At 64.3% G+C, this 25,000-nt stretch overlaps 10 protein-coding genes across 10 annotated transcripts in view; 3 read left to right on the top strand and 7 right to left on the bottom strand.

The window, feature by feature from the left end:
* AMSG_09172 (CMGC/DYRK/YAK protein kinase) overlaps window positions 1–3,928 on the top strand; it is a 4,466-nt gene extending 538 nt beyond the window's left edge. Inside the window, exon 2 of the mRNA XM_013899428.1 lies at window positions 1–3,928. This exon is cut by the window's left edge and continues 153 nt beyond it. Within this exon, the coding sequence (XP_013754882.1) occupies window positions 1–3,766 (3,766 nt within the window). The 3' untranslated portion in view covers window positions 3,767–3,928.
* Window positions 3,758–4,771, bottom strand: AMSG_09171 (calmodulin; the record flags this gene model as incomplete). The annotated part of the gene is made up of 2 exons (XM_013899427.1): window positions 3,758–4,704; window positions 4,728–4,771. The coding sequence occupies 2 exons, from the start codon at window positions 4,769–4,771 to the stop codon at window positions 3,780–3,782; spliced, it is 969 nt and encodes a 322-aa protein (XP_013754881.1). The 3' UTR covers window positions 3,758–3,779.
* A 458-nt stretch (window positions 4,772–5,229) lies between these two features.
* On the top strand, window positions 5,230–6,156 carry AMSG_09170 (uncharacterized protein; the record flags this gene model as incomplete). Its single annotated transcript, XM_013899426.1, has 1 exon — window positions 5,230–6,156. One exon carries the CDS (start codon window positions 5,230–5,232, stop codon window positions 6,154–6,156), a length of 927 nt encoding a protein of 308 aa, XP_013754880.1.
* A 2,654-nt stretch (window positions 6,157–8,810) lies between these two features.
* On the bottom strand, window positions 8,811–11,012 carry AMSG_09168 (uncharacterized protein; the record flags this gene model as incomplete). The annotated part of the gene is made up of 2 exons (XM_013899425.1): window positions 8,811–10,014; window positions 10,053–11,012. The coding sequence occupies 2 exons, from the start codon at window positions 11,010–11,012 to the stop codon at window positions 9,103–9,105; spliced, it is 1,872 nt and encodes a 623-aa protein (XP_013754879.1). The 3' UTR covers window positions 8,811–9,102.
* A 59-nt stretch (window positions 11,013–11,071) lies between these two features.
* AMSG_09167 (uncharacterized protein) lies at window positions 11,072–13,070 on the bottom strand (the record flags this gene model as incomplete). Its single annotated transcript, XM_013899424.1, has 2 exons — window positions 11,072–12,465; window positions 12,530–13,070. 2 exons carry the CDS (start codon window positions 13,068–13,070, stop codon window positions 11,072–11,074), a joined length of 1,935 nt encoding a protein of 644 aa, XP_013754878.1.
* Window positions 13,071–13,722: 652 nt separating this feature from the next.
* On the top strand, window positions 13,723–15,629 carry AMSG_09166 (uncharacterized protein). Its single transcript, XM_013899423.1, has 2 exons — window positions 13,723–13,751; window positions 14,353–15,629. The coding sequence occupies exons 1-2, from the start codon at window positions 13,749–13,751 to the stop codon at window positions 15,577–15,579; spliced, it is 1,230 nt and encodes a 409-aa protein (XP_013754877.1). The 5' UTR covers window positions 13,723–13,748; the 3' UTR covers window positions 15,580–15,629.
* An 11-nt stretch (window positions 15,630–15,640) lies between these two features.
* Window positions 15,641–17,912, bottom strand: AMSG_09165 (heat shock protein 70; the record flags this gene model as incomplete). Its single annotated transcript, XM_013899422.1, has 2 exons — window positions 15,641–17,677; window positions 17,859–17,912. 2 exons carry the CDS (start codon window positions 17,910–17,912, stop codon window positions 15,641–15,643), a joined length of 2,091 nt encoding a protein of 696 aa, XP_013754876.1.
* Window positions 17,913–18,433: 521 nt separating this feature from the next.
* Window positions 18,434–18,992, bottom strand: AMSG_09164 (protein tyrosine phosphatase). Its single transcript, XM_013899421.1, has one exon. It carries the CDS (start codon window positions 18,979–18,981, stop codon window positions 18,478–18,480), a length of 504 nt encoding a protein of 167 aa, XP_013754875.1. The 5' UTR covers window positions 18,982–18,992; the 3' UTR covers window positions 18,434–18,477.
* A 121-nt stretch (window positions 18,993–19,113) lies between these two features.
* On the bottom strand, window positions 19,114–23,989 carry AMSG_12242 (uncharacterized protein; the record flags this gene model as incomplete). The annotated part of the gene is made up of 4 exons (XM_013899466.1): window positions 19,114–20,111; window positions 20,165–21,230; window positions 21,260–22,698; window positions 22,873–23,989. The coding sequence occupies 4 exons, from the start codon at window positions 23,987–23,989 to the stop codon at window positions 19,114–19,116; spliced, it is 4,620 nt and encodes a 1,539-aa protein (XP_013754920.1).
* Window positions 23,990–24,130: 141 nt separating this feature from the next.
* Window positions 24,131–25,000, bottom strand: part of AMSG_12241 (uncharacterized protein) — a gene marked incomplete at its 3' end in the record, with an annotated part of 5,023 nt that continues 4,153 nt past the window's right edge. Inside the window, exon 3 of the mRNA XM_013899465.1 lies at window positions 24,131–24,996. Coding sequence (XP_013754919.1) covers window positions 24,131–24,996 — 866 coding nt within the window. The remainder of the gene's footprint in view (window positions 24,997–25,000) is intronic.

The raw sequence follows: 25,000 nt of genomic DNA, 5'->3' as shown, positions 1-25,000 counted from the left end.
GGGTACTGATCACCTCCTCCGCCAGCTCTCGCAGTCGTCGTCGTCTGTTTCGTTTACCTCGGCCACATCGACGTCGGGAAGCTCGGCATCGGCGTCGTCGTCATCGTCGCCGCCGTCGCTGGTTGCGTCGTCGTCAACAACTGCCACCGAGTCGGACTCGTCAGACTCGACGTCGGCCTCCGTCTCGGCCTCGTCTTCGGCGTCAGGATCGGGCACCCGGTCGGGTGCGGCTACCGTCATCAAGACCAAGCGCATTGAGCGCGTGTCTGTCGACGAAGCCGCTGCACACGACTCGTCCGAGCCGGTCACCCGGCGCCGCGGCTCGCGCTCGGGCAAAGCGCCCGATCTGGCCACATCAGCCAGCGGTCGCCCCAGCTCGCGCTCTTCGCTCTCGCGCTCCGGCTCGGGCAAGGCCGTGGCTGCCAAGGCCGACTCGGTCGCTGCTGCTGCTGCCTCGACAGCAGCCTCCAGGTCGCGGACCAAGTCCAAGTCCAAGTCTAAAGCTGCGGGCGAGGGAAGCAAGACCCGCAAGGCCAAGTCCAAGCGCCCGGGTCCACTCCCGCCCGGCTGGATTGAGCGGTGGGACGACCACTACCAGCACCCGTTCTACTACAACGTCAAGACCCGCGAGTCGGTGTGGATCCGGCCCAAGATGCCCAAACAGGCCAAGGCTAAGCTCGCCGCCGCTCCAGTCACTGCCACTCCGCAAGCGGTCCAGAACAGTAAGGTGGCGGCAGCGCCAGCAGCGGCAGCTTCTCCCTCACCGACTGCGTCAGCAGCGCCGGCGAAGCGGTCCGCCATCAAGCCACGGCGAACAAGCGGGTCGGGCTCTCCACTGGTGGCAGCATCGGTGGGAGCGGCTCGCGGCGGGAGTGTCGGTGTCTCAAGTCCACAAACCAAGGTGCGGACGCTGGCGTCCCAGCCCAAAGCCAAGCCGCAGCGGCGAACGTCACCGCCCAAAGCGTCAGTCACGCGGCTGGTCCCGCCAGCACCCGAGAGCCGCAAGCTCAAGAGCATCTCGTCTTCAGCGCTCACTACCGAAGACGACACGACGACCATGGACACGTCGATGTCGTCGACGTCTGACGTGACAACCTCGTCGTCTGACTCGGAGACCGAGTCGTCGTCGGGTGAGTCGAGCGCCGGCGGCGGCCCGGAACGAGCCCACTCGGCCAAGCCGGTATTCGGCGGGAGGATGTGCGCGTTCCGCCGCGGGCCTACTGCTGGGTCTGGAGCGCGCACCCAGGCCAGTGCGCTTGGCACCAAGCCGCGCAGTGTGTCGTCGGTGGTGGCGCGGGCAACGTGCGGCCTGCTCTCGTGCTACGTCCGAGTCCAGCCGAGCTTCAAGTACGAACCGCATCTACGGCCGCGGCGGGCGCTGACGCAGCCGTCCAAAGGCATGCACAACTCAGGGCGCGACAATGAGAACCACGACCTCATCCTGCACGTGGACGATGTGCTGACGGCCGGGACGACGGGCGCCAAGGCGTACCGTGTCGTTGACTTGCTTGGCGCCGGCACGTTTGGGCAGGTGGTCAAGTGCGTCGACGACCGAACCGGAGCCGAGCTTGCGGTCAAGGTGGTGAAGTCCAAGCGGGCGTACACCAACCAGGCATACATGGAAGTGAGCGTGCTGCAGTGGCTCAACACTTCATGCGATCCCAACAACGAGCACTACATTGTGCGGATGCTCGACTCGTTTGTCCACGCTGGCCATCTGTGCATTGTCTTTGAGCTCCTCTCGGTCAACCTCTACGAGCTCATCAAGCAAAACGGGTTCAAGGGCCTCTCGCTCTCACTCATCCGGGTTCTCGTGGTGCAGGTGCTGGACGTGCTCTCGCTGCTGGCCCGGACTGGCGTCATCCACTGTGACCTCAAGCCGGAGAACATTCTGCTACAAGACATCGAGTCACCGCACCTCAAGGTCATCGACTTTGGCTCGGCCTGTTTCGTCCACCAGCGAGTCTACACCTACATCCAGTCACGGTTCTACCGCTCGCCCGAGGTCTTGCTCGGCGTCCCGTACACCGGTGCCATCGACATGTGGTCACTCGGATGCATTGCCGCGGAGCTTTTCCTAGGCATTCCGCTCTTTCCGGGCGCCAACGAGTACAACCAGGTCCAGCGAATCACCGACATGCTCGGCGAGTTTCCAGTCCACATGCTCGCGGCCGGAACGGCGACGAGCAAGTTCTACCACGGCCCGGCTGCCGACGGGAGCTTCCGGCTCAAGACGCCTGCCGAGCATGCAGCTGGTGCTGGCATTCAGCCGGCCGACAACAAGCAGTACTTTGGCGCCACCGACCTCGAGACTATCATCCTGCAGTATCCACACGCCAAGGGCTTGGCCGGTGCGGAGCTGCAAGCCGAGAACGAGGCGCGCGCCGCGTTCGTGCACTTTGTCAAGGGCTGCCTCACCCTAGATCCGGGCACACGGTGGAGCCCTGTCCAGGCCAAGAGCCACCCGTTCATCACCCGAGCCAAGTTTGAGGCGGGCTTCACGCCTCCGCCTGCGGCGAACCCGCTGTTTGGCGGCATGCTGGGCATGGGCATGGGCATGGGCATGTACCCGCAGCTCTTTGCGCCGATGGCCAACCCGATGCTTGCGACGATGCAGATGCAACAACAGATGGCGCAGCAGATGGCGCAGCAGATGGCGGCACCGTCGTCGGCGGGCATGGTGCCGGGCATGGTGCCGGGCATGGTGCCGGGCATGATGCCGGGCATGATGCCGGGCATGATGCCGGGCATGATGGCCGGCGCCACTGGCGCAGGCTCGGACTCTGACTCGGGGGCCGGCACCGTTCCGGGCATGATGTTCATGAACTTTATGAACCCGTTTGGCATGGCCCAAGCCGCCGGCAACGGCGCTCCGTCGGCGGCAGCTGCATCGGCAACCGCCACGGCCGCAGCTGCCAGTGCGCCGGGTGGCGGTCGCCGCGCTCCGCCGACTGACGACGAGCGAGTGTCGCCGAGCATGTCGGACTTTTCGGCGTCATACGTGTACAACGAAGAGTCGTCGACCGAGTCGGACATCCGGTACCCGTCGCTGGGGCGCGACGGCGGGCGGTCGCACAAGGTGGCGCTGCGGCGGGCGATGCGACGGCGGCCGTCGGGCGCGGCAGCGGTCTCGCTCTCGGTCGTACCCGACTACCGGGCTGTGTCGTACGACGGGTGCGAGTCGTCGGCCTCAAACGGGCTGCCTGTTGTGGTGCATGGCGGGCCGGTGGCCGGCGCCGGCAGCTCGGCCGGTTACATGCTCCAGCCGCCGACGATGTACTACGACGACTCGTCCATGGGCGACGACTCGTACGTGACCGAGGACGACGAGTTCTACGGCGCGCACCTGTACTCGCTCACCAAGGTTGCGTCGCAGCCGGACATGATGGTGCAGTACAACCAGGCGCTGCAGCAGCGGCAGGCCGACGGCGAGCGACGGGCAGCGGCGCGCAAGCTCTCGACCTCGTTCGACATGGCGGCGGCGCTGGCAGCCAAGCCGTACACGCCAAAGGCGCCGCAGCCGCGCTCGCGCTCGCGCTCGCGCTCGCAGACGCCGTCGCAATCCGAGTCAGCGTCGCAGAACTCGACCCATGCGCCGTCGTGGTCGTCGTGCTCGTCGACCACGCTCTCGCAGTCAAGCTCCGAGACAGCCGACTCGGCGGTTGTCCTCGAGCATCCGTTCCTCGCGCAGGCCATGGAGGACGGGCTCAACCAGCAGCTCACCTCGCACACGTCGACCCTCGGTGGCGGCGGCGGCGGCAGCTGATGCGCTTGTTTTACTAGTGGTCTGGGAAGGCCTGGGTGGCCGACGAGCGGCGCGAGGGGGTGTCGGGCGTGGCCGTGTCGACAATGGTGGTAAAGTCATCGTACGAGATGGAGCCGCGGCCGGAGATTTCAAGCAACTTGAACATGCGATTAATGTCGCGGGTGGACATGTGCGAGTCGAGGAGCGGCTGGACAGCGCGGCGAAGCGACTTACGACGGACTTCGCCGGTCTGACCCGAGTCGAGGACGCCAAAGAAGATGCGCAACTCGTCGTGCTGTGAGGCGTCGACAATGGGCTCGGGCACGTTGGGCACGTCGTCGAGCGAGATGGTGGTTGACGCCATAAAGGTGATAAACTCGGGAAAGTCGACGCCGCCGGTGCCTGTGCAGTCCATCGAGTCGATGTACCGCTGGATCTTCGACTTGGACATGGAGACACGCAAGTCCTTCATGACCGAGGCGAGGTCGGCCACCGAGATCTCGCCGTTTCCGTCGCGGTCGAGCAGCTCAAAGGCACCACGGAGCTCGTCGATCTCCGCAGGGGTGAACACTCTCCTATTGACCGTCTTAACGGCTCTTCCTGGCTTTGTCCGTGTTTTCGCCTTCTCCTCCTTCTCCCGCGACTTGGCCTTGGACTTGTCCTTCTCCCGCGACTTGGCCTTGGCCTTGTCCCTGCCCTTGCCCTTGTCCTTGCCCTTGGCCTTGCTCTTGTTCCTCGCCTTGGCCCGGTCCTTGGCTTTGTCCTTAGCCTTGCCCTTTCCCTTGCCCTTCCCCCGTCCCTTGTCCTTCTCCTTCTCGCCCGTCTTGCTCTTGGCTTTGTCCTTGTCCTTGTCCTTGTCCTTGCCCTTGCCCTTGCCCTTGCCCCTGTCCTTGCTCTTGCCCTTCTCCTTCTCCTTGCCCTTCTCCTTCTCCTTGCCCTTCTCCTTGCCCTTGTCCTGCCTCCTCTCCTGCTCGCCGGCTACCTCTCCATGCACACCGGCACCGTCTGCCCGACTGCTGTCGCCATCCATCCTCGTAGACACAGCCAGGTGGAGAGAGACGGGTGGGTGGACACCTGCTGGACTGTGACTGGCGGGTGGTGGTGACGAACAACTGAGGGCATAATCATAATCAACGGGTAACCATTAATGTTAATGGCCTGCCACCACCACCAACCACCACCAGTCACCCCACACATAATCAATATCCAACGATTAATGTCAATGACCACCCACCACCACCACCAACCACCAGTCACCCCACACATAATCAATATCCAACGATTAATGTTAATGACCACCCACCACCACCACCAACCACCAGTCACCCCACACATAATCAATATCCAACGATTAATGTTAATGACCACCAACCACCACCACCAACCAACCACCAACCATCAACCACACACACACAAGCGTACATCACCACCACCACCACCAACCACACACCTCTCCCCACCACCACCACCGCCACCCCCACCCAATGTCCACCGCCCGCAACAAGGGCATCGTGTGCCCCGTCGGTAACAGGGTCTTCCGCGCATGCTCCCTCGTCCCCGCCGCCCTCCCCTCGCTCATGGCTCCGCCCATTTGGGCCTCGCAGGAGCAGGCCGCACGCGCCGCACAGCTGACACACGCCTTCCATCAGTCCGACGCAGCAAAGGTCGCGCGCGCTTCGGCTGCCCCCTCGAGCCAGGGCCGCAAGCGCAAGCGCTTCCCCGTCCGCAAGCGCCGCCCCGTCCAGCGCCGCATCGTCCGTCACTACGTGGCAGAGCCCGAGACGCTCAAGGCCATCAAGTCGCGGAGCACGTGGCCGGCCAACAAGCCGTCGTCCTCCTACGCCGGCGCCTATCATCACCACAACGAAATGTTTGCCCGCAGAGCCGCCGCACGCAACGCCCTCCCGCCCTGGATCTCCACTGCCACATCACCCAAGCGCGACTCGTCGGCCGTTCTACAGCATGCCGGCGCCTTTACCCGCGCCACCGCACACATCGCCCTCGCCCACTACATCGAGGCCCAGGAGGTCAAGGCCGCAGGCGGCCTTACTGGTGCTCCTGCCACCTCGGGCGAGATGCCGTCCCCCGATTGGGCTGCGGGCCCGCAGAACGCCTTTGGCTCAACCAACGCCGCCCTCGCCCTCTTTTACCAGATGCAGATGTCCATCACCGCCCAGATGCAGCACTACATGCAGATGATGGCCGTGGGCGCAGTCCCGCCGGGTGCCACCCTCCCGCCCGGCTTTCCGGCTCCCATGGCCGCCGCTATGGGCTTGTCCGTCCCTCCCGCAGACGCGCCTGCATCGGCCACACTCACTTCCGCTCCTGCCACCACGCCCTCGGCCTCGGCCTTCTCCCAGACCGGCGCCACCGCCGAGGGCGCCAAGCCCACCGACATGGACACCGAGTAGCCGCAAGCAGGGCACATGCCGCCATCACTGGCAAGTATAAAACTCGCCTCGCCCAACACTCGATTTTCGGACGCGCCGGACAGGTGGAACCCGGCTTCCACGCCCTCGAGCAACGGCCAAAAACGCCATGGGGTAGTGCGCGCTAGCCGCCCAACCGTGTAGCATCATCCGATCGCCAGCCCATCGCCACCATGCAGTTTGCGTCGGACGCAATGTTTATCGGCCGCCCATGCGAGGAGCGGGTCCTGACCTCGGAGCTCGAGGATGGGCTTGCGTTCTCGGTCAAGGAGCAAGTCGAGGTCTGGGTGGCCGAGGCCAAGACCAACCCGGAGGCGCCCATCATGGGCGGCGAGCTGCTCTCGCTCGTCAACGCCATGGGCTATCGCCAGTGCCGCAACAAGAAACTGCTCAAGCGGATGCGTGCCTTGGCCGACGCTCGTCTCCGCGCCGACGCCAACTCTCTCGCTACCGACGCCTCCCTCTTTGGCGACTCGATCCGATCACTCTCGCCTGCCGCCCGCGCCGCACTCTTCCCCACCGCAGACGATGTAGCGGCCTCCACAGGTCTCGGCATCTCCACCTCGCCCGCTCCATGCTATGCGCCCCGCTTCTCCAACTTGGACAACGTCATCGTCTTTGACGTCGGTGGCGCCATGGTCAAGGCTGGCTTTGCCGGCAACGACTCGCCGAGCTCGGTCTTCCCCGCCCTCGTCGGCCGTCCACGCCATCAGGGCGTCATGGTTGGCATGGGTCAGAAAGATTCCTACGTCGGCGATGAGGCCCAAAGTAAGCGTGGCATCCTCTCCCTCAAGGCTCCGCTCGACACGCCTGCCGCCGCGCCTACCTCGCCTGATTCGGCCCAGCGCTACGCCGACGAAGCCATCGCTGACGCGCACGTCTCCATCGAGCTCGCCGCGCCGCCTGTGCCTCCGCTGCCACCGTCGCTCCCACCAGTCGCGTCCGTTCAGTCAACCGAGGACCAGCCTCCTGGCCTGCCGAATGCTGCTTCTGCAGACGAGCCCGCGGACGCGCCGGCTGACGAGCCCGAGGGTGAGCCGGTCCGCGTCGCCAACGCCAACGTCGTCACCCTTGCCCTGGCCTCGCTCCTCGAGCCGACTAACTTTCCGCTCGGCAGTCTCGACGGCTCTGCCGCCGGCGCTGCTGCCGCATCCACCGCTGCAGCCTTGCCCAACCTCGCCTGCGCCGCCATGACCGGTGAGCCTGTCCGTTGCACCGATTGCTCGAGCTCGCTCAACCTCTACTCGCAGCTTGAGCGCGGCGACGAGTCTGACGACGACGACGTCGTTGTGTGGACGTGTGAGTTCTGCGGCCAGATTAACGAGACAGAGGTGTACCCCGAGGAGATCCCCGACGGCGAGACCGTCGAGTTCATGGTGGCGCCCGGCGCTGACGCTACCGCCACCATCGACGACGCTGTTGCCCCACGAACCATATTTGTCCTCGACGTCAGTGGCTCGATGTGCGTTGCGTCGCCGGTGCAGCTCTCGGCACTGCCTGCCCACATTGCTCGGCTCTTCCATGACGCTGAGCGCCGCAAGCACGAAGCACTGCTGGCCGAGCTCGGCGAGCTTGCCCACGGCATGGCTCGTGGCGGCGCGTCCAACGGCGAGCTCTACATCTCGCGCCTAGCCGCACTCCAGGTCGCGGTCGAGGCCCAGATCCGCGCCGCCGCTACCGCCGACCCGGCCTCGCGCGCAGGACTCGTCTCATTTGCCTCGGACGTTGTCGTCTACGGCGACGGCTCCACCCTCGACGCCCCGGTCACGCTCGCCGGCGATCTGCTCGGCGAGACCGACGCGCTCCTTGCCCGCGGCCGCAAGATGGCCACCGCCACTGCCGCGCCGCTTTCGGCTGCCGCTGGCGATCTCGCCACCTATGTCCACGGCCTGACCGAGTCCGGTGGCACCGCGCTCGGCCCGGCACTCGCCGTCGCCGTCGGCATGTGCGAGGCTGCGCCCGGCTCGCGCATCGTCCTCTGCACCGACGGCTGCGCCAACATCGGCATCGGTTCGCTCGACGGCGGGACAAACGCTGCGGCGGAAGCAACGTATGCCGCGCTCGCCGGTCGCGCTGCCGCCGCCGGTGTCACCGTCTCAGTCCTCTCCATCGCCGACGACGAGTGCGAGCTCGAGGCCCTAGGCGCGGTCACCGTCGCCACCGGCGGCCGGGTCGAGCTCCTCGATCCGCTTGCGCTCGGCACCAACATGGCTGCCGTCGTCGAGGCCACCGCCGTTGCCGCCATCAAGGCTTCGCTCCGCATCCACGCCCCGGCTGGCATGGCTCTCGTTGCTGGTACAGGCATCGAGCCTGTCACCGCAGACCAGCTTGGCGGCTGGTGGGAGGTCGACGTCGGCAACGTCACCGCAGACACCGAGCTCTCGTTCGAGTTCGTCGCCTCACCGAGCCGGACCAAGGAATGTGGTGCGCCTCCGCCGGCCTCGGCCGTCGTTCAGGCCCAGATCACCTACCAGCGCGCCGACGGCGCCACCATGCTCCGCGTCGTCTCGCGCAAGGTGGCGGTCACCGAGGACCGCAGCGTCTCGGAGCGCAACGTCTCGTCGGCCATCACAGGCATCCACGCCCTCCATGCCGCCGCTTCCCTTGCCCAGGCCGGCGAGTACAGCGCTGCGAGACTGGAACTCATCGCCTGGCTTCGGCTCCTGCAGCGGAGCATGTCGTCCGATGCGGCGTTCCAGTCCGGCTACTGCCGCTTTGTCCGCCTCGCCGACAAGCTCGACGCCTTTGTTCGCGTCACCATGCAGCAGGAGAGCATCGCCGGCGGCGGAGACGCAAACCGCCGAAGCCTCCGCGACGACCGCGACGCCGCCGAAATGCTCGCCCTCCGAACCATCGGCCGCTCTGCCTTTTTGAACCCCGCGGCGCACTGAACGCCCTCGCGCTGGCTCTGGCGCTCCCGCGCACTGATCACGCTCGCTGGTGCGCGTAAAGAAGATTGATACCACCTCCGACAGCACTCGTGCTTGCGCCGTCAATCGGTGTCCGGCTCAGCCGCAGCCGCCGCAGCCGCGGAAAGAGCGCAAGCATCGCGTCCAGCTCGGCTTCGCTTCCCGGCGATCGGGTCTTCTTGAGTTGGAGTGTGTGGAGCTCGCTGAGGCACACATTGCTGGCCGCCTCGCCCATCTCCCACTCGCTGCTCTCCAACAGCAGTGATGCCAGGTATGGCGTGCAGCTCAGCAGCTCAGGAAGGCTGCCGAGCACGCCCGAGAGTGAGAGGAATCGCAGCTGCGGCATCCGCGCCACAAGCTGCAATGCACTTCCTGACTGCCAGCTCAACTGCGCATCCTGCACCTGCCCCAGGCACGTCAGCTCGAGGTCATCGGGACTTGGGCCGGTCAAGTGGAGCTCCACCAGCTTGAGCGCTTGGCTCGGGCAACCATTCAGACACGCCAGAACTCGGGCGGCCGAAACGGGTGACGCCAGCCGCCCAAACTTGGCCCGCTCCAGCGAACACGACGCTAGCAGTGCAGCAAGGACGGCGTCCTCGCCGGTGTGGGTGTATCGCGCAATGGCGAGGTCGGACAGGTTAGCTGGAACGGGGCACTCTGCGTCGCCACCCTGCGCAAGCTCGGCGAGCTGCAACTTGCGCAGGGCAAGGCCAGGAACGCTCAGCAGCGCAGCAAGCTCGTCAACGGCAGCGACGGATGCAGGCAGGACGAGATCCGCTAGCGGCGGAGAGCGGCTGGCTGGCTCGCTTGCCAGTGCATCGCTCAGGACGGCGGCAAGCGCAGCAATCGAGACGGGCGCGCCCCAGACGACGATCTCCTCGATGGTCTTCCACGAAGAAAAGAGCAGCGCCGCGAGTGCAAGGTCTGTCGCCTCGAGCACCCGGAGCGAGCCAGGCCCGTAAAGTGGACCGCAATCTGCGGCGAAAGCACCATCGAGTCGCACGCGATGTGGGTGAGCGACGGCCAGAGGAGTGCGGTGAAGAGCGGGCCCGGCGAGTACATCCGCGCAAATGGTGGTGGGAACGGGTGCCGCGGCTCGGACTTGTGCTCAAACAGCTGGCCGAGGACGCTGAGCGCAACCGGTGGCGGCTCGTCCAGCGACGCCGCCTCCCATTGTGGAGCCTTGAGCGCAGCCTGGTTACAGAAGAGAGCGGTGAGATGGCCGGAGGCGCCAGCCAGCGCCTCGCCGAGCCCGAGCTCGGAGAGTCGCGACGTCTTGTTGAGCGCGAGGGTACCGAGACGCGGGAGGCAGGCCAGCAGCTGACTGAGTGCCGCATCACCAAACGTACCGTCGATGGCGAGCTCCTCCAGTGGGCCACCATCGAGTGCGTCTGCGAGCGCCATCAACGTCGCGTCGGAGACCGGGACATGAGCCAGGTGGAGGACGGTGAGCCGGGCGAGCAGCTGCCCGCTGCTCGCCACCACGTTCGCCAGCTCTGCATCGCGCCACGATCTCAGCGCTAGCACCCGCAGCCGCGGCGCATGTTTGGCCAGCAGCGGTAGAACATCCGCCGGGAGTGCACCGCCGAGCATCTCGAGTTTGGGCAGCCTCGGGCGATCGACCGCTGTGCCGGCATGATGTGCGGCCAGCAGGTCGGCGAGGCCGTGGAGCTTGAGATACGAGCCGGATGCCTGCGGTGAATAAAGAACAAAGCGAAGAGCAGCGAGGTTGTGTCCGGCGCGGCCGATGAGCGCCAGCAGCTGCTCCTGCAACACGTGCCGCAACCGCGATGTGTCGAGAACGGCCAGCTGAGCTGGCGAGGTGGCCAGAGTCGCCCAGGTCGAGCAGACTGCCGCTGCCGCCCCAAGCGTCGGAAGTGGCACAAACTTGAGGATATGGTGGACAAGCTCGGGTGGGAGGCTGTCCATGTGGGTGGGGGTGGAGGGTGGAGGGGTGAGGTGGGGAAGGTGGTGTTGGGGGGGGGGGGTCATGATGTCGAGTCAAGGCCCCGGGAGCGCTTGCGGGCGTGGACGTGGAGCATGGCGAGCGAAGCGAGCTCGCCGAGGCAGGACGGCGGGCCGCCGAGCGACGGGCCGGGGACGGAGAACGGCGGTGGGGCGCCCATGCCTTCAGAGACGATGTAGTCGAGCGGCGAGTTGAGACCGTCGGTTCCGCCTGGCGGCTCGCCGTATTGAAAGGTGAAGGGGGCCGAGTCGGTGTCGACGCGTGGGCGCTTGCGTGCAGCCGACGCGTCGCCCGAGAGTGAGTCGACGAGGGCGTCGTCGGCGTGGGCACCAGGGACGGTGAGGTGGTGGCGCGGGGCGGCAAAGTGTGGGCCCGGGTGCACGCCGCGGCCCACGGCAGAGCCGGCCTTGCCCAGCAGCGGGTCGGGCGACGATGACTCGGGGATGGCAAAGCGGACGATTTCCATGTCCGCGTCTTGGAGCGCCATCGGCGGCGAGGCGACACGCATAACCTGCGGCGACGACGACCGCTTGCGGGCCTCGAGCTCGTCATGCGTGAGGCCCTGCGGCCCGCCGGCGACGCCAAGCGTGTGCTCGCCGGCCGTCGGGACGACGGCCGTCGGGACTTGGGCGTGGCCGGGCGCCGGGCCCGGGTGGTGAGGCCCGCCGAGGACCCGGTGATGCGCCGCGGTCGCGTGCGGCGGAATGAGCTCGCGACCATACGACATCGGCGCTGGCGACGGCGGCGGCGGCGGCGCCAGCGCGGCAAAGATGGCCTTAGCCGCTTCGGACGACGCCAGCCGGTCAAAGTCCGGCACCGAGAGCGGAATGGCGAGGCCCGGCGAGGACGAACCAGAGCCCGAGCCCGAGATTGAGCGCGCCTTGCGCGCCTTGGGGCCAGGTTTGCCCTTGCCCTTGCTGCGCCCGCGACCCTTAGCCTTGCTGCGCGCCTCGCCGCCCGATGGTCGCGGCGCGAGCGGCTCCATGACGTCGGCCGTCCACGGCGCAAACGCCGGCGAGCCGCCGGTGGCCTCGGCCTCAGCCTGAGCCTCGGGCGAGACGTTGAGCTTGGAGTAAATGTCGTGCATGGAGATGCGGAGCTTGCCCTCGAGCGCATTGCGCGCCTCGCGGTCCGGATTCAGCTGCCACATTACGTCGCCCGACACTGTCCGCTTGACAAACAGCCCAGCCGAGCCGTAGAGCCGGACGTGCGCGTTGATATCGCGCGACATCGACGACTCGGGCGTCTTCGACTTGGTCACTACAAGCGGCGGATTGTGGTCCATCACCGCCGCAAACAGATCCTTGAACCGCACCGGCTTGCATGCCTCGGCGTGGTGCGAGATCTCCAGCAGTATGCAGTATGTCGACCGCACAAACATCGGAAACTTGGCTAGCCGCTCGCGTGGGACAGAGCCTTTGCCCTGTGCCGCTCTTGGCCTTTTTCTTGGCGGCGGCGGCGCTGTTGCTCGCGCTCTCACTCTGCTTGCTCGAGCTCTTGGCCTTGGCCTTGGTCTTGGTCTTGGTCTTGGTCTTGGTCTTGGTCTTGGTCTTGGCCTTGGCCTTGGCATTGGCCTTGCTCGCGACGCCAGCCGCCGAGCTTGCTCCAGCTCCGCCACTTGTTGCCTTGCTTTTTGACCGTGAGCTTGCTGACGCAGACTTTGCAGATCCGGCCCCGGAAGCCTTGGACGAGGACGAGGAAGCCGCGGCGGTGGCGGAAGATGAGCCGTTTTTGGAGGCGAGATGGACGAGGAGCGGCGAGTCTGAGTTTGCCTTCCAGCCCGCCTCGCCGGTAGCGGGAATCTCGGCCTGGCACACCAGCGCATGAGCCTTGTACTCTCCAAGGTGATTGCTGAGCAAGCGTTCCAACAACGACGCCGCCCGCGACTTTGACAAGGTCTTCCCCCCTGGCTGAGCCGTAGCCGCCGACACGGCCGCCACCAGCTCTGTCGTTGCCATCACCTGCTTGCCTTCTCCAAGAATACGCACAGCAGCCACCAATTCGGGTGCGAGGTCCGCCATTGCGGCCTGTGGGGAGGGTAGGGGGGGGAGGGGAGGAGGGAGGGGTGAGGTGGTCATCCTCCCTTTGGTGGTGTGGGACGGGGGCGGGGGCGAAGGGGTGCGGGAGGGGGGAGGAAGGGGGAGTGACAAGGTAGGTGGGGGTGGGGGGGCAGGGGAAGTGGGAGGGGGGAGGGTAGGGGGGGGAGAACGGGGTGCGTACCGTGGGCACGCGTGGGCGAGAGGAGCTGTCGTAGTTGCCGCTTGCCCGTGGCTCTCGTTCGCTCGTGCGCGCTTTGGTTGGAAGTGGCAAGGTTGACGACGACGACCCGACATTGGGTCGGGCTGGGCTGTCCATCCCCTCTGACCTGCTTGCCAATCATTTTCTCTATCAATGATATGATGCATTTCAATTGCCCTGGTCCAATTTCCAGTCACTCATCCCGGCTGGCAGCAATGGCTGGCAGTGGCTGGCGGCTGGCAGTGGCTGGCGGCTGGCTGGCGGACGGCAGTGGCTGGCGGCTGGCGGCTGGCGGCGGAGGAGACGATCGCAGCGCTTTGGGCCGCTGCTGTTCGCCACTTTCGGGGAGGCACGTGAATTGTAGGTGGTCGAGGGGGAAATGGTTGCCAAGTCCGAGGTGACGGACAGGAGGAGTCAAGGGCAAGGGCAAGGTCATTCTCTTCTCTCTCTTTTTTTTCAGCATGGTACGTAACCACTCTACACATACCGACACATACCATGATGTCTTCTGTCTCTTTCTACCTTGCCCACAGCCCCCCTCTATGCACAGCGCATGGCCCATGTTCGTCTGCTGCGGCGGGCGGTTGGGCTGGTTTTTTGGTGGCTGGCGAAGAAGAAGCCGCCAGCCAACCGACCGACCACTTCCCGCCGCCACTCGCCCTGCTTTTAATCAATGCTCTCCCTTGAATTTATTGTTTACCCATACGACGGTTCGGTTCTGTTTCCCCCCTTTTCCCAAGCCACACGCGTGCCGCCACCCTGCAACCTTCCCTCCCCTCCGCCTTCCCTTTGGCCTGTCACTATGTGCATGCACGTCCACAAAGTACCCTCCAACCTGCACTATGGTATTCTCGAGTGCTTTCCCCACCTTTAAGCTTCCAAGCATGTCAATACTTGCTTTGTAGCGACCGGCCGGGCTCATGGGGTGCGGCGGGTGATGGCGGAGGAGGTGGCCATTGGGGGGTGTTCGGAGCAATTTTCTGGTCCGAGACGGACCGAGGGCCGACACACATGCCCCCCCCACGCACACACACACTCACATGGAAACCTTGCGGATGTGTACAGATTGGAGCACGAGTTCTTCTCTGTGTGGTGCTGCTCAACTACGTTATTGGCATGGCCAATGGCCACGGGTGGATGATGGACCCGGTCCCGCGGTCCGGTGGCGGACAGGGCTCGGGCAACGCATCGACGTCGGGCCCGTGTGGTAAGGCTGGCTCTGTCACCCCAGTGGCGACGTGGACGACCGGACAGACGGTGGTGGTTCAGTACAAGCGGGCGAACAACCATGGAGACACGAGCAACGCAGTCGACTTTACTCTCTCGCTTCCTGCTGGCGGCAAGACCAACCCGCAGCCCGCCGACTTTGAGGCGAACGGCGACGACATCATCGAGGTCATCTCGAAAGCTCTGATGGACGTGACCGTCTCGACGGCGCAGTCGGCGTCGTTTGTGGTGCCGGACTTTAACCTCTCGGCGGATGCCACGGCGGCGCTCCAGTTCCACTGGACGCCGACTAGTGGCGCCAGCTGGTACGACTGCGCGTGGGTCACCATCACGGCGCCGCCGGCCAACAACCCGTGCCTGCAGACCGCCAACGGTGGGTGCCACGCCAACGCGACGTGCACGCCGGCGCAAACTGGCGGCACCCGGACGTGCGCCTGCCGTGTCGGCTACATCGGCGACGGCATCACCTGCGAGGAGGCGCCGGCGCCGATCACGGTCGAGCTCGAGGTCAAGGGCCTCAACGTCAACCAGAACACCTTTACGGCTAACATTGCCTTTGTGCTCGGTCTCCCGACCTCGCGCATCCTCTACGACCGGTCGGAAGAGTTGCGCTCCAAGGGCAACTCGCGCGTCTACTTTTCCATTACGGCGGCGCAGGATGGCTCGTCGCCCGAGCCGGAGATCCTCAAGCTCCGCAACATGTTCCTGCAGGACGACGAGAAGCTTGACGACCTCGACCTCACCCTTGTCGAGCTCAAGCTCGGGAACGACCCGACCGAGTATGAGTTCAAGGAGGGCGGCCAGCCGCTGCCTGGCGCGACGACTTCGTCGCCGTCCGGCCGCTCGGCCGGTGAGACCGCCGGCCTTGTCATCGGCATCATCATTGGTGTCGCCGTCTTTGCCGCCATCGCCATCGCCGCTGCCTTCTTCATGATCAAGAAGCACTCGTCCGGCTCCTCGCTCCCGGCCTACTACCCGACCAAGGAGACTGTCCAGGCCGAGAACCAGTACACTGCCGGCGGCGCCTCGGGCACCACCTACGATCGCTCGAACAACTACGCGTAAGGCTGGCGTTTTTTTGAGAGGATGCACACAATGAACATCGTTGCAGCCATGGTGCTTGACTTTACTCGTCGCTGGCGTTGCTCTCGCTGCCGCTGTCGTTCTCGTTGATCTTGCGGAGGACAGGCTCAACCACAGTGCGGAGCTCGTCGGCCTTGGCCTCGACCTCGTCGACCTCGGCGGCCGAGTTGGCGTCAAGCCACGAGAGGGTGTTGTCGACGGCGACAAGGGCCTCGCCGACGCCGTCAGCGCCGGCAGCCGCCGAGAGGCGGTCCTTGGTGTCAAAGGCGTAGCGCTCGACAGCGTTGCGGGCGGCAACGCGCTCGCGGGCGGCGGCGTCGGCGGCTGCAAACTGCGCAGCCTCGGCGACCATGCGCTCGAGCTCGTCGGGTGAGAGTGCGCCGCGTGAGTGTGCGTCAATGGTGATGGTCTCCTCGGCCGAGGTGGCGCGATCGAGGGCGCGGACCGAGAGGATGCCCGAGGCGTCGACGGCAAAGCGGACGTCGATTTGTGGCGCGCCGGCCGGCGCCGGGGCAATACCCGAGAGCGAGAACGAGCCGAGCGGGTGGTTGTCGGCGACCAGCGCGCGCTCGCCCTCAAACACGTTGATGGTGACCGAGGTCTGCCGCGGTGCGTGGGTGGTGAACGTCTTCTCCACCCGGGTCGGCACCGGAGTGTTGCGCGGGACGAGGACGGTCATGATGCCGCCGGCGGTCTCGAGGCCGAGCGAGAGCGGCGTGACGTCGACAAGCAGAATGTCGCCGAGCTTCGAGTCGCGGACGCCTGCGAGGATGGCGCCCTGGACTGCAGCGCCGTAGGCGACGGCCTCATCGGGATTGATCGACTTGCACAGCTCCTTGCCGCCAAAGTACGACGAGAGCAGGGCCTGGATCTTGGGCACCCGCGTCGAGCCGCCGACGAGCACAATGTCGCGGACGGCCGACTTGGCCACGCCGGCGTCGTCGAGGACCCGCGCCACCGGCTCGAGGCACTCGCGGAAGAGCTGGCCGCAGAGATCCTCGAACCGCGCGCGGGTGATCGAAGTGTCAAAATCGATGCCGTCGACGAGCGAGTCGATCTCGATTGCCGCGCGGTTCGCCGACGAAAGCGTCCGCTTGGCCCGTTCGGCCGCCACCCGCAGCCGCCGCATTGCCTTGGCGTTGCCGCGGACGCTCCGCGAGTACTTGCGCTCAAACTCAGAAGCCAGAAAGTCGACGAGCTTGTTGTCAAAGTCCTCGCCGCCGAGATGAGTGTTGCCGGCCGTCGCCTTGACCTCGAACAGCCCATTGTCGATCGTGAGGAGCGTGACATCAAAGGTGCCGCCGCCAAGGTCAAAGACCAGGACGTGGTTCTCGGCGTCGCCTGCCGGTGTGGCGGCATCGAGGCCGTATGCCAGCGCCGCCGCCGTCGGCTCGTTGATGATCCGCTCGACGGTGAGCCCGGCAATGGTGCCGGCGTCCGCGGTCGCCTTGCGCTGCGCGTCGTTAAAGTACGCCGGCACGGTGACCACCGCCCGCACCACCTCGTGGCCGAGATACGCCTCGGCAATCTCCTTCATCCGTGCAAGGACCATGGCCGAGATCTCCTGCGCCGTAAACTCGCGCGGCTTGCCGAGGTAGTCGACACAGATGAGCGGAACACCATCGCGTCCGGCCTTGACCGCAAACGACCACGTCGCCAAGTCGTCCTGGATCACCGCGTCGGTATACGCCCGCCCGATCAGCCGCTTGGCGTCGTACACGGTGTTGGCCGGATTCCGCGGCGCCTGTGCCACAGCCTCGGCGCCCACCAGGCGCTCGCTGTCGGTGAAGGCCACAACCGACGGCGTCGTCCGCCCGCCAGCCTCGTTTGGAATGACCTCAACCTTGCCGCCGCGCCACACCGCCACGCACGAGTTGGTCGTCCCCAGATCAATGCCGACCACCACCGTCTCAGCCGATGGCGACGAGCCTGATGAGCCCGACGAGCCCGACGAGCCCGATGAGCCCGGCGGCGGTGTCTCGGTCTCACCCGAGCACCACGCTGCCACCACCGCCGTCGATCCCGCCGCAGCTGCCGCAGCCGCAGCCGCAGCTGCCGCTCTCTTCGTCTTGGTTGTCTTCTGACCGAGTGGGATTCGGGTGGTGACCGAGTGGGATTCGGGTGGTGACCGAGTGGGATTCGGGTGGTGACCGAGTGGGATTCGGGTGCAAGTGTACGCAAGATGAAGATGGGAGCAGTGAGTGAGTGGTTCCGTCTATTTCGATCGATCCCCCCCCCTCCCCCCCCTCTCCCTCACATACCGTGACCACCGCCGCCAGTCGTGGCGCCAGCCGAGCAAGGACCAGACGAAACATCTCTCAGCACACAAGATAGACAAGTCCAGAACAAGATCACCAGTCTACGTCCACTGCACCACTCTTTCTCTCTCTCACGAGGTGATGCGTCTACAAGTCGAGTCTGTCGGTCTTACCCGCGGTGCCCCCCCCCCCCCTTCCTCTCTACCCCTCTGACTCGGTCGATCGAGTCGCATTCGTGAAGCGTCGCCTGTCGCCGGTGGTGGGCACGTTGTGGCCTCTTTCCCGACATCAGAGGGAGGAGTAGAGGTAGCGAGTTGGAGATGGGGGTCGGTGAGGGTTGGGTGTGGGTATGGATCTGGTGGAGAGTGGAAGGATGAAGCCGATGAGTGCCAGATGGGTCGGGTTGGGGAGGGAGTGGAGGGTTAGCTGCCACAGAGGCTTGATCGCCGATCAAAATGCAAAGATAGTGGCTGGAGAGGGTGAAGACAACGAGGAGCAGCCATGAGGTCCAGCACGACACACATCAGGAAATCCCCCCGATGGAGCCTGGGTATTGACCGCACTACAGAATCCTACCCTTTGCGCTCACACTACCGGTTTATCCGATTCGGACTGCTGGCGGTCACGACGATGCACGGGAGGCAAGGAGCTCGTCCAGGATGCGTGGGCAGCCGAGGACAAAGACCGAGTACACATCCTCGAACGACTCCTCCGGATCGTCGGCGTACCAGCAGTCTGGGACGTCCTTGCGGCCATCCTCAGGCACATACGACATAAAGGTGCGGAGCTTGGCCTTAACCATGTCGGCCGATGCGAGTCGGCGGAGATGGGCGTAGTTGTCGCGATCCATGGCCACAACGAGATCAAAGTCATCAAAATCAGCCTTGGTCGCCTGCCGCGCCCGCTGGCCCGAGGTATCCAGCCCATGCCGCTTCGCCGTCGCCTGTCCACGCGGATCGGGTGCCTCCCCCACATGGTATGCCCCAGTTCCGGCAGAGTCGACCACCAGCTCAACCTCGGCCTCACGGGCCACGGCCTCCATGACTCCCTGTGCCAGCGGCGACCGGCAGATGTTGCCCAGGCACACAAACAGGACCTTCGGACACGTCGTGCTCACACCTGCCATGGTCGGTCAGCTCGAGTCGAGTGTACCCAATCTGGGTGGTTGGGTGGAGCGAGTGGCGCAGGAGACGGCTCAGCCCAACTGCCAAAGCCCTCCTCGCTCATTGCGGCTGTGATGACCAACATGGGTATCCATTTACATCATGCGGAAGGCTTGGATGATGGGCATGAAGAGCGCGGCGGCACCAGCAAGGACTACACATCCGTTGCCGGCAATAAACATGAGCGTCATCAGCGCCAATGATGCCGTCTCGCCCGTTTCGGCCATGCTCGACACTAGCATGAGCGATACGAGAGCCATCGCCGCTGCTCCCATCTCCAGCTGCAGCGCAAGCCGGGAACGGTATGGCCGGACAAGAAGCAAGGCCAGCAAGTATGCCAGCAGCACGCACTGAAGCATCGGCCCAACAAAGACCGAGCTGCGCGGCAGGATGGAAGCAAACACTGCAACAGCCAGTCGCCGCCCGAGCACCACGCCCTCAAACCACCACGCCTTTGCGGTAAAGCCGGCGTAGAGGAAGGTGCAAGTCGAGGCAACTCCTCTGTCGGCGATGGCCTGCCGCATTCGAGCCGCAACTACAATCGATGCGCCCGCCATCATTGCGAGCACGCATGCAGCAACCACTGCGAGCTGGACATGGCGCTCGCGCCAGCACACTATCCACGGCGCAGAGGCGAGATACGACGCACGCGGACGGGTGACATTCTCGGGAACGCATGCAAACATGGCCAGCGATTTGGATGCGATGGGAAAGACGAAAAAGTAGAACGTGATGAGCGCGTACTTGCCCGTCGCTGTCACCAGTGCACGCACCCGCCAGGACTGCGCCGTGCTGGCCACAACGGCACTCTGACTGGTGCTTCCGGTCGACGCGAGGAGGATCCGGACGGCAACAGCAGCGACAACTAGCGCCACAAGAAGCATGGGCAGAAGAAATAAGAAGAGATAGTACTCCCCTGCAAAACCGATGCCGTTGCACTCGAGGCCGGTCACCTGCAGTGTCGCCCGCGAGACTAGCGAGGCGACAAGCTCCATCGACTTGGTCCACTGGACCTGATCGTAGACACCCACCAGCGCAGCCAGTGTCTGCAAGTGGACCACCAGTGTCTTGACAACCGCCTCAAAAAGTGCATCTCATCTCCCGACTCAGGTTGGGCCACAACTGTGCTCGCGGCAAGAGCCGTACCTGGCTCGCCCCCGTTCGACAACGACGATGATGATGACGATGACGAGCGGTAAAGAGCATACCCCGCTACATCGTCGAGTGGAACGGAGAGCGCGAGAGCGCTCTTGCGGCGCCGCGAGGCTGAGGACGTGTGGACAGCACGGACGCGATCCACAACAAGGTAGGTGATCAAGGCCGAGAGGCCGAGGCCGAGAACTACAAACTCGAATGTTTCACGGAGACCGAGCAGCGCAAGCGCGAGGAGCAGGCCAATCTCCAGCATCGCCAGCGAGATCTCCTGCCAAAGCACCCGGGCCCACCGCAGCGTCTGTCGGAGCATGTGACATGGCTCGGTGCCGGTCAGCGCGCCGTAGGACTGCGCGGAGATGAGCATGGAAGCGGAGGACGCCGTCCTTCGCTGGAGTAGGATGAGAAAAAGGAGCAGGGCAACTCCAAGCAGGATGAGGGTGGTGATCACAACTGGGGCCGGACCGGTCATTGCCGGGCAGACCTTGCACTCGCCGTTGGAGACTGCGTAGTGCTGCGCTGCGCAGTGCGAGCAGAGACGGCCACTTCGACCGGACACACACGTGTCGTCGCCGAGACAACGGCGCACGGCCTCCGTCGGAGACTTGTCACACGCGATGAACTCGATCGGCGACGACGACGAGTAAAACCCAGGTGCCGGGCGCGGAAGAGAGGTTGCACCAGCGCAGATCGCGCCCGACGGACACACCACGCAACCAATCTCAGGCGAGACAGGGTGAGAGAGGGCGTAGGAATCGACAACACAGGTGCAGGCCTCAAGGCTGGCGGAGCCGACAGGCGATGTGGTGCGGATTGGGCAGCGTGTGCAGTTGGCAGCGTTGACAACGGTGGAGAACTCGGCGGTTGAGCATGTGATGCAAATACCGCCGGTCGCCTGGTAGGTCCCCGGGTCACAATCTGCCGGAACAAGGGCCGTCCTGCCTGACAAAGGTTCGATGTGAAACGCCGTCGATGGTGCTGGGATGCTGACCGTCCACGAGATAACTGGCAGCTCGCTTGTTGCGTTGAGGGCACTGAGCGGTGAGCTGCTGAACTCGGCCTCGCTGTTCGAAAAAAGTCATCGGGGACGAGAGGATCAGCAAGATTCGGCGTCGTGTCGATCGAGGGACGGACCAGAACATCAAGATACGTGACGCGATTAAAGAAGGCGTCGCGGAGGGCGACAGTGCCGAACAGTGGCTCGCCCACGGGGAGCGTGGCTGGTGGAGTGACAACCGCTTCGAGTTCGGCCGGGGGCGTGGCGATGGCAGCCGACGACAGTTGTGCAAAGGCAACCGAGTCAAACGAGAGCCACGGGATGCCAGACGTGCTGGCGCGGTCGAAGAGGAACCCAAACGGAGGCGCCGGGAGACAAAGAAAAGCGTCTCTTGACGTTGTATCCTTGCCGCCAGAGACAGTGGCCGTGTTGCGAGTCCAGACGGTGTGCGGCCCCGCGATCGAGAGGAGCCCATCGCAGGCGTAGATGCCACCGCCGCGGTTTGCGTGGTTGCCACTCAGGACTGTGTTGGTCAAAATGGCGGTAGGGGCGAGGGGATGCGGATCAACTGTGCTCACACGAAGGTGAGAAGTCGAGCTGATTGCATCGATGTTGTGGTTTTCGGCCAGTATGGCAATGGCTCCTCCGATGGCCGCGGTGTTGGCAGACAGGGTGCAGTCGTCGAGGGTGACGTTATCGCTAGGACGGAGGGCAATGCCGCCGCCGAAATTGGCGGCAGAGTTGGCGTTCAGCGTGGTGGACATGGCGGTGAGCCTACCTGACCGACTCACATAAATGCCACCACCACTGTCGCGCGCCGAGTTGTGATAGAGGGTGGCGCGTGAAACGAAAAGGGAAGTGGCCGGCGACACAAAGACACCTCCACCCAGCGTGGCGACGTTGTTGATGACCACCGCGTCGTTGATGGTTACATGGGCACTGGCATCGGTGTAGATGGCGCCCCCGCTTCCCAGCTCGGCGACGTTGGACTCGAAGCGGACTCCGTCGAGCTCGAGACGACCACCGTTGATGACTGCAATAGCGCCACCGTGCGTGGCAGCCGAGTTGTCGATCAGGGCACCACCGGAAATGCGGGCAATCGAGTCTTCAAAGTCGACAACAATAGCACCGCCTGTAATCGACGCGGAGCAGTGCTCAAAGGTGGTGTTGCGGGCGAGCAGGGTGCCACCGTTGGTAACAGCGATGGCGCCGCCCAGGCCCGGGTTGACCAAAAATCGAGTGATGGCTGTGTCGGCGGTGGACGACTTGATGACGCAGTTCTCAAGCTCCAGCACGGCACCGGATCCAGTGACCCGGAGGCCTTGAGCTGCCACGATAGAGTCGGAGCCTGAGCCCATGTTCAGGATCGTGATGTTGACGAGACTCAATGTGGCCGGCGGAAGCATGCTGGGCGGTGGCTGGACATTGAACAGCACGCCACCACGTACGCGGGCGGCCGTCGCGTTCAGCACAACAGTGCCCGGGACGGACGCCGCGATGGTGGCGGGTCTCGACATCGTAAAGTAAGAGCCTCTACGACGAAATGCAAAGGTGCCCGGTGGCAAGAGCAGTGTGTCTTGCACGCACAAAGACAAGCGCTGCAAGTTGGCAAGGAGACAGCTGGTGGCTGTGAGGCAGTCGGGCATGGTGGGCGAGTAAGGGACAATACGGGGGTCGGGAAGTGGAGAGAACGCGTTACGAGTACGTCGCGGATACCACGCAATGGTGCTCGAGTAAGCTGACGCCAGGTCCAGATCGCCATCTCCATCAATGTCAGCCGCAATTACAGACTGCGCCCTATACGCTGCCGTACTCACCACTTGCTGCGGCTCGAAACTCCCGGCTCCGTCGATGTTCTCGTACCACGCAATCTTGTTGTCAGATATCGACGCCGATGCCAGGTCCAGATCTCCATCTCCATCTATGTCAGCCGCAACTACAGACCACGCACCGTCCGCAGCCGTACTCACCACTTGCTGCGGCCCGAAACTCCCGGCTCCGTCGGTGTTCTCGTACCACGCAATCTTGTTGTCAACGGACGACGCCGACGCCAGGTCTAGATCGCCATCTCCATCTACGTCAGCTGCAATCACAGACGCTGCACCCTGTGCTGCCGCACTCGCCACTTGCTGCGGCCCAAAGGCCCCAGCCCCGTCGATGTTCTCGTACCACGCAATCTTGTTGTCAGAGACCGACGCCGATGCCAGGTCCAGATCCCCATCTCCATCTATGTCAGCCGCAACTACAGACCGCGCACCGTCCGCAGCCGTACTCACCACTTGCTGCGGCCCAAAGGCCCCAGCCCCGTCGGTGTTCTCGTACCACGCAATCTTGTGGTCAGAGGCCGACGCCGACGCCAGGTCTAGATCCCCATCTCCATCTACGTCAGCTGCAATCACAGACGCTGCACCCTGTGCTGCCGTGCTCACCACTTGCTGCGGCCCGAAACTCCCGGCTCCGTCGTTGTTCTCGTACCACGCAATGGTGTTCGAGTAAGCTGACGCCAGGTCTAGATCGCCATCTCCATCTACGTCAGCTGCAATCACAGACCGCGCACCATTCGCTGCACTGCTGACCACCACTTGCTGCGGCCCGAAACTCCCGGCTCCGTCGGTGTTCTCGTACCACGCAATCTTGTTGTCAACGGACGACGCCGACGCCAGGTCCAGATCGCCATCTCCATCAATGTCAGCCGCAATCACCGACTGCGCATCCTGTGCTACCGTGCTCACCGCTTGCTGCGACCCGAAACACCCGACCCCATCAGTCTTCTCGTGCCACGCAATCTTGTCGCCAGAGGCCGACGCCGACGCCAGGTCCATGTCACTGTCTCCGTCAATATCAGCCGCAATTACAGACTGCGCCCCATGCGCTGTCGTGCTCACCACCTGCTGCGGCCCGAAACTCCCGGCCCGTCGGTGTTCTCGTACCACGCAATCTTGTTGTCAGAAGCGCTGTCGTGCTCACCACTGCTGCGGCCCGAAACTCCCGGCCCCGTCGGTGTTCTCGTACCACGCAATCTTGTTGTCAGAAGCCGACGCCGACGCCAGGTCCAGATCTCCATCTCCATCCACGTCAGCCGCAATTACAGATTGCGACTTGCCCGCTGCAATGCTCACCACTTGCTGTGGCCCGAAACTTCCGGCCCCGTCCATGTTCTCGTACCAAGCAATCTTGTCGTCGCGCTCCGACGCCGACCCCAGGTCCAGATCTCCATCTCCATCCATGTCAGCTGCAATCACAGACACTGCACCCTGTGCTGCCGTGCTCACCACTTGCTGTGGCCCGAAACTCCCGGCTCCGTTGATGTTCTCGTACCACGCAATCTTGTTGTCAGAAGCCGACGCCGACACCAGGTCCAGATCGCCATCTCCATCTACGTCAGCTGCAAGCACAGACCGCGCATAGCTTGCGGTGGTGCTCACTACTTGCTGTGGTCCAAAACTCCCGGCTCCGTCGATGTTCTCGTACCACGCAATCTTGTTGTCAGAGGATGACGCCGACGCCAGGTCCAGATCGCCATCTCCATCCACGTCAGCCGCAACTACACACCGCGCATAGCTTGCGGTAGTGCTCACCACTTGCTGCGGCCCGAAACTCCCGGCTCCGTCGATGTTCTCGTACCACGCAATCTTGTTGTCAGAAGCCGACGCCGACGCCAGGTCCAGATCGCCATCTCCATCCACGTCAGTCGCAATCACGGACTGCACCCCATGCGCTGCAGTGCTCACCACTTGCTGTGGCCCAAAGCTGCCGACCCCATCGATGTTCTCGTACCACGCAATCTTGTTGTCAGATACCGACGCCGACGCCAGGTCCAGATCGCCATCTCC

Source organism: Thecamonas trahens (genome assembly GCF_000142905.1).
Source record: "Thecamonas trahens ATCC 50062 unplaced genomic scaffold supercont1.45, whole genome shotgun sequence".
NCBI classification, from domain to species: Eukaryota; order Apusomonadida; family Apusomonadidae; genus Thecamonas; species Thecamonas trahens.
This window is presented reverse-complemented; position numbering and strand designations above follow the sequence as displayed.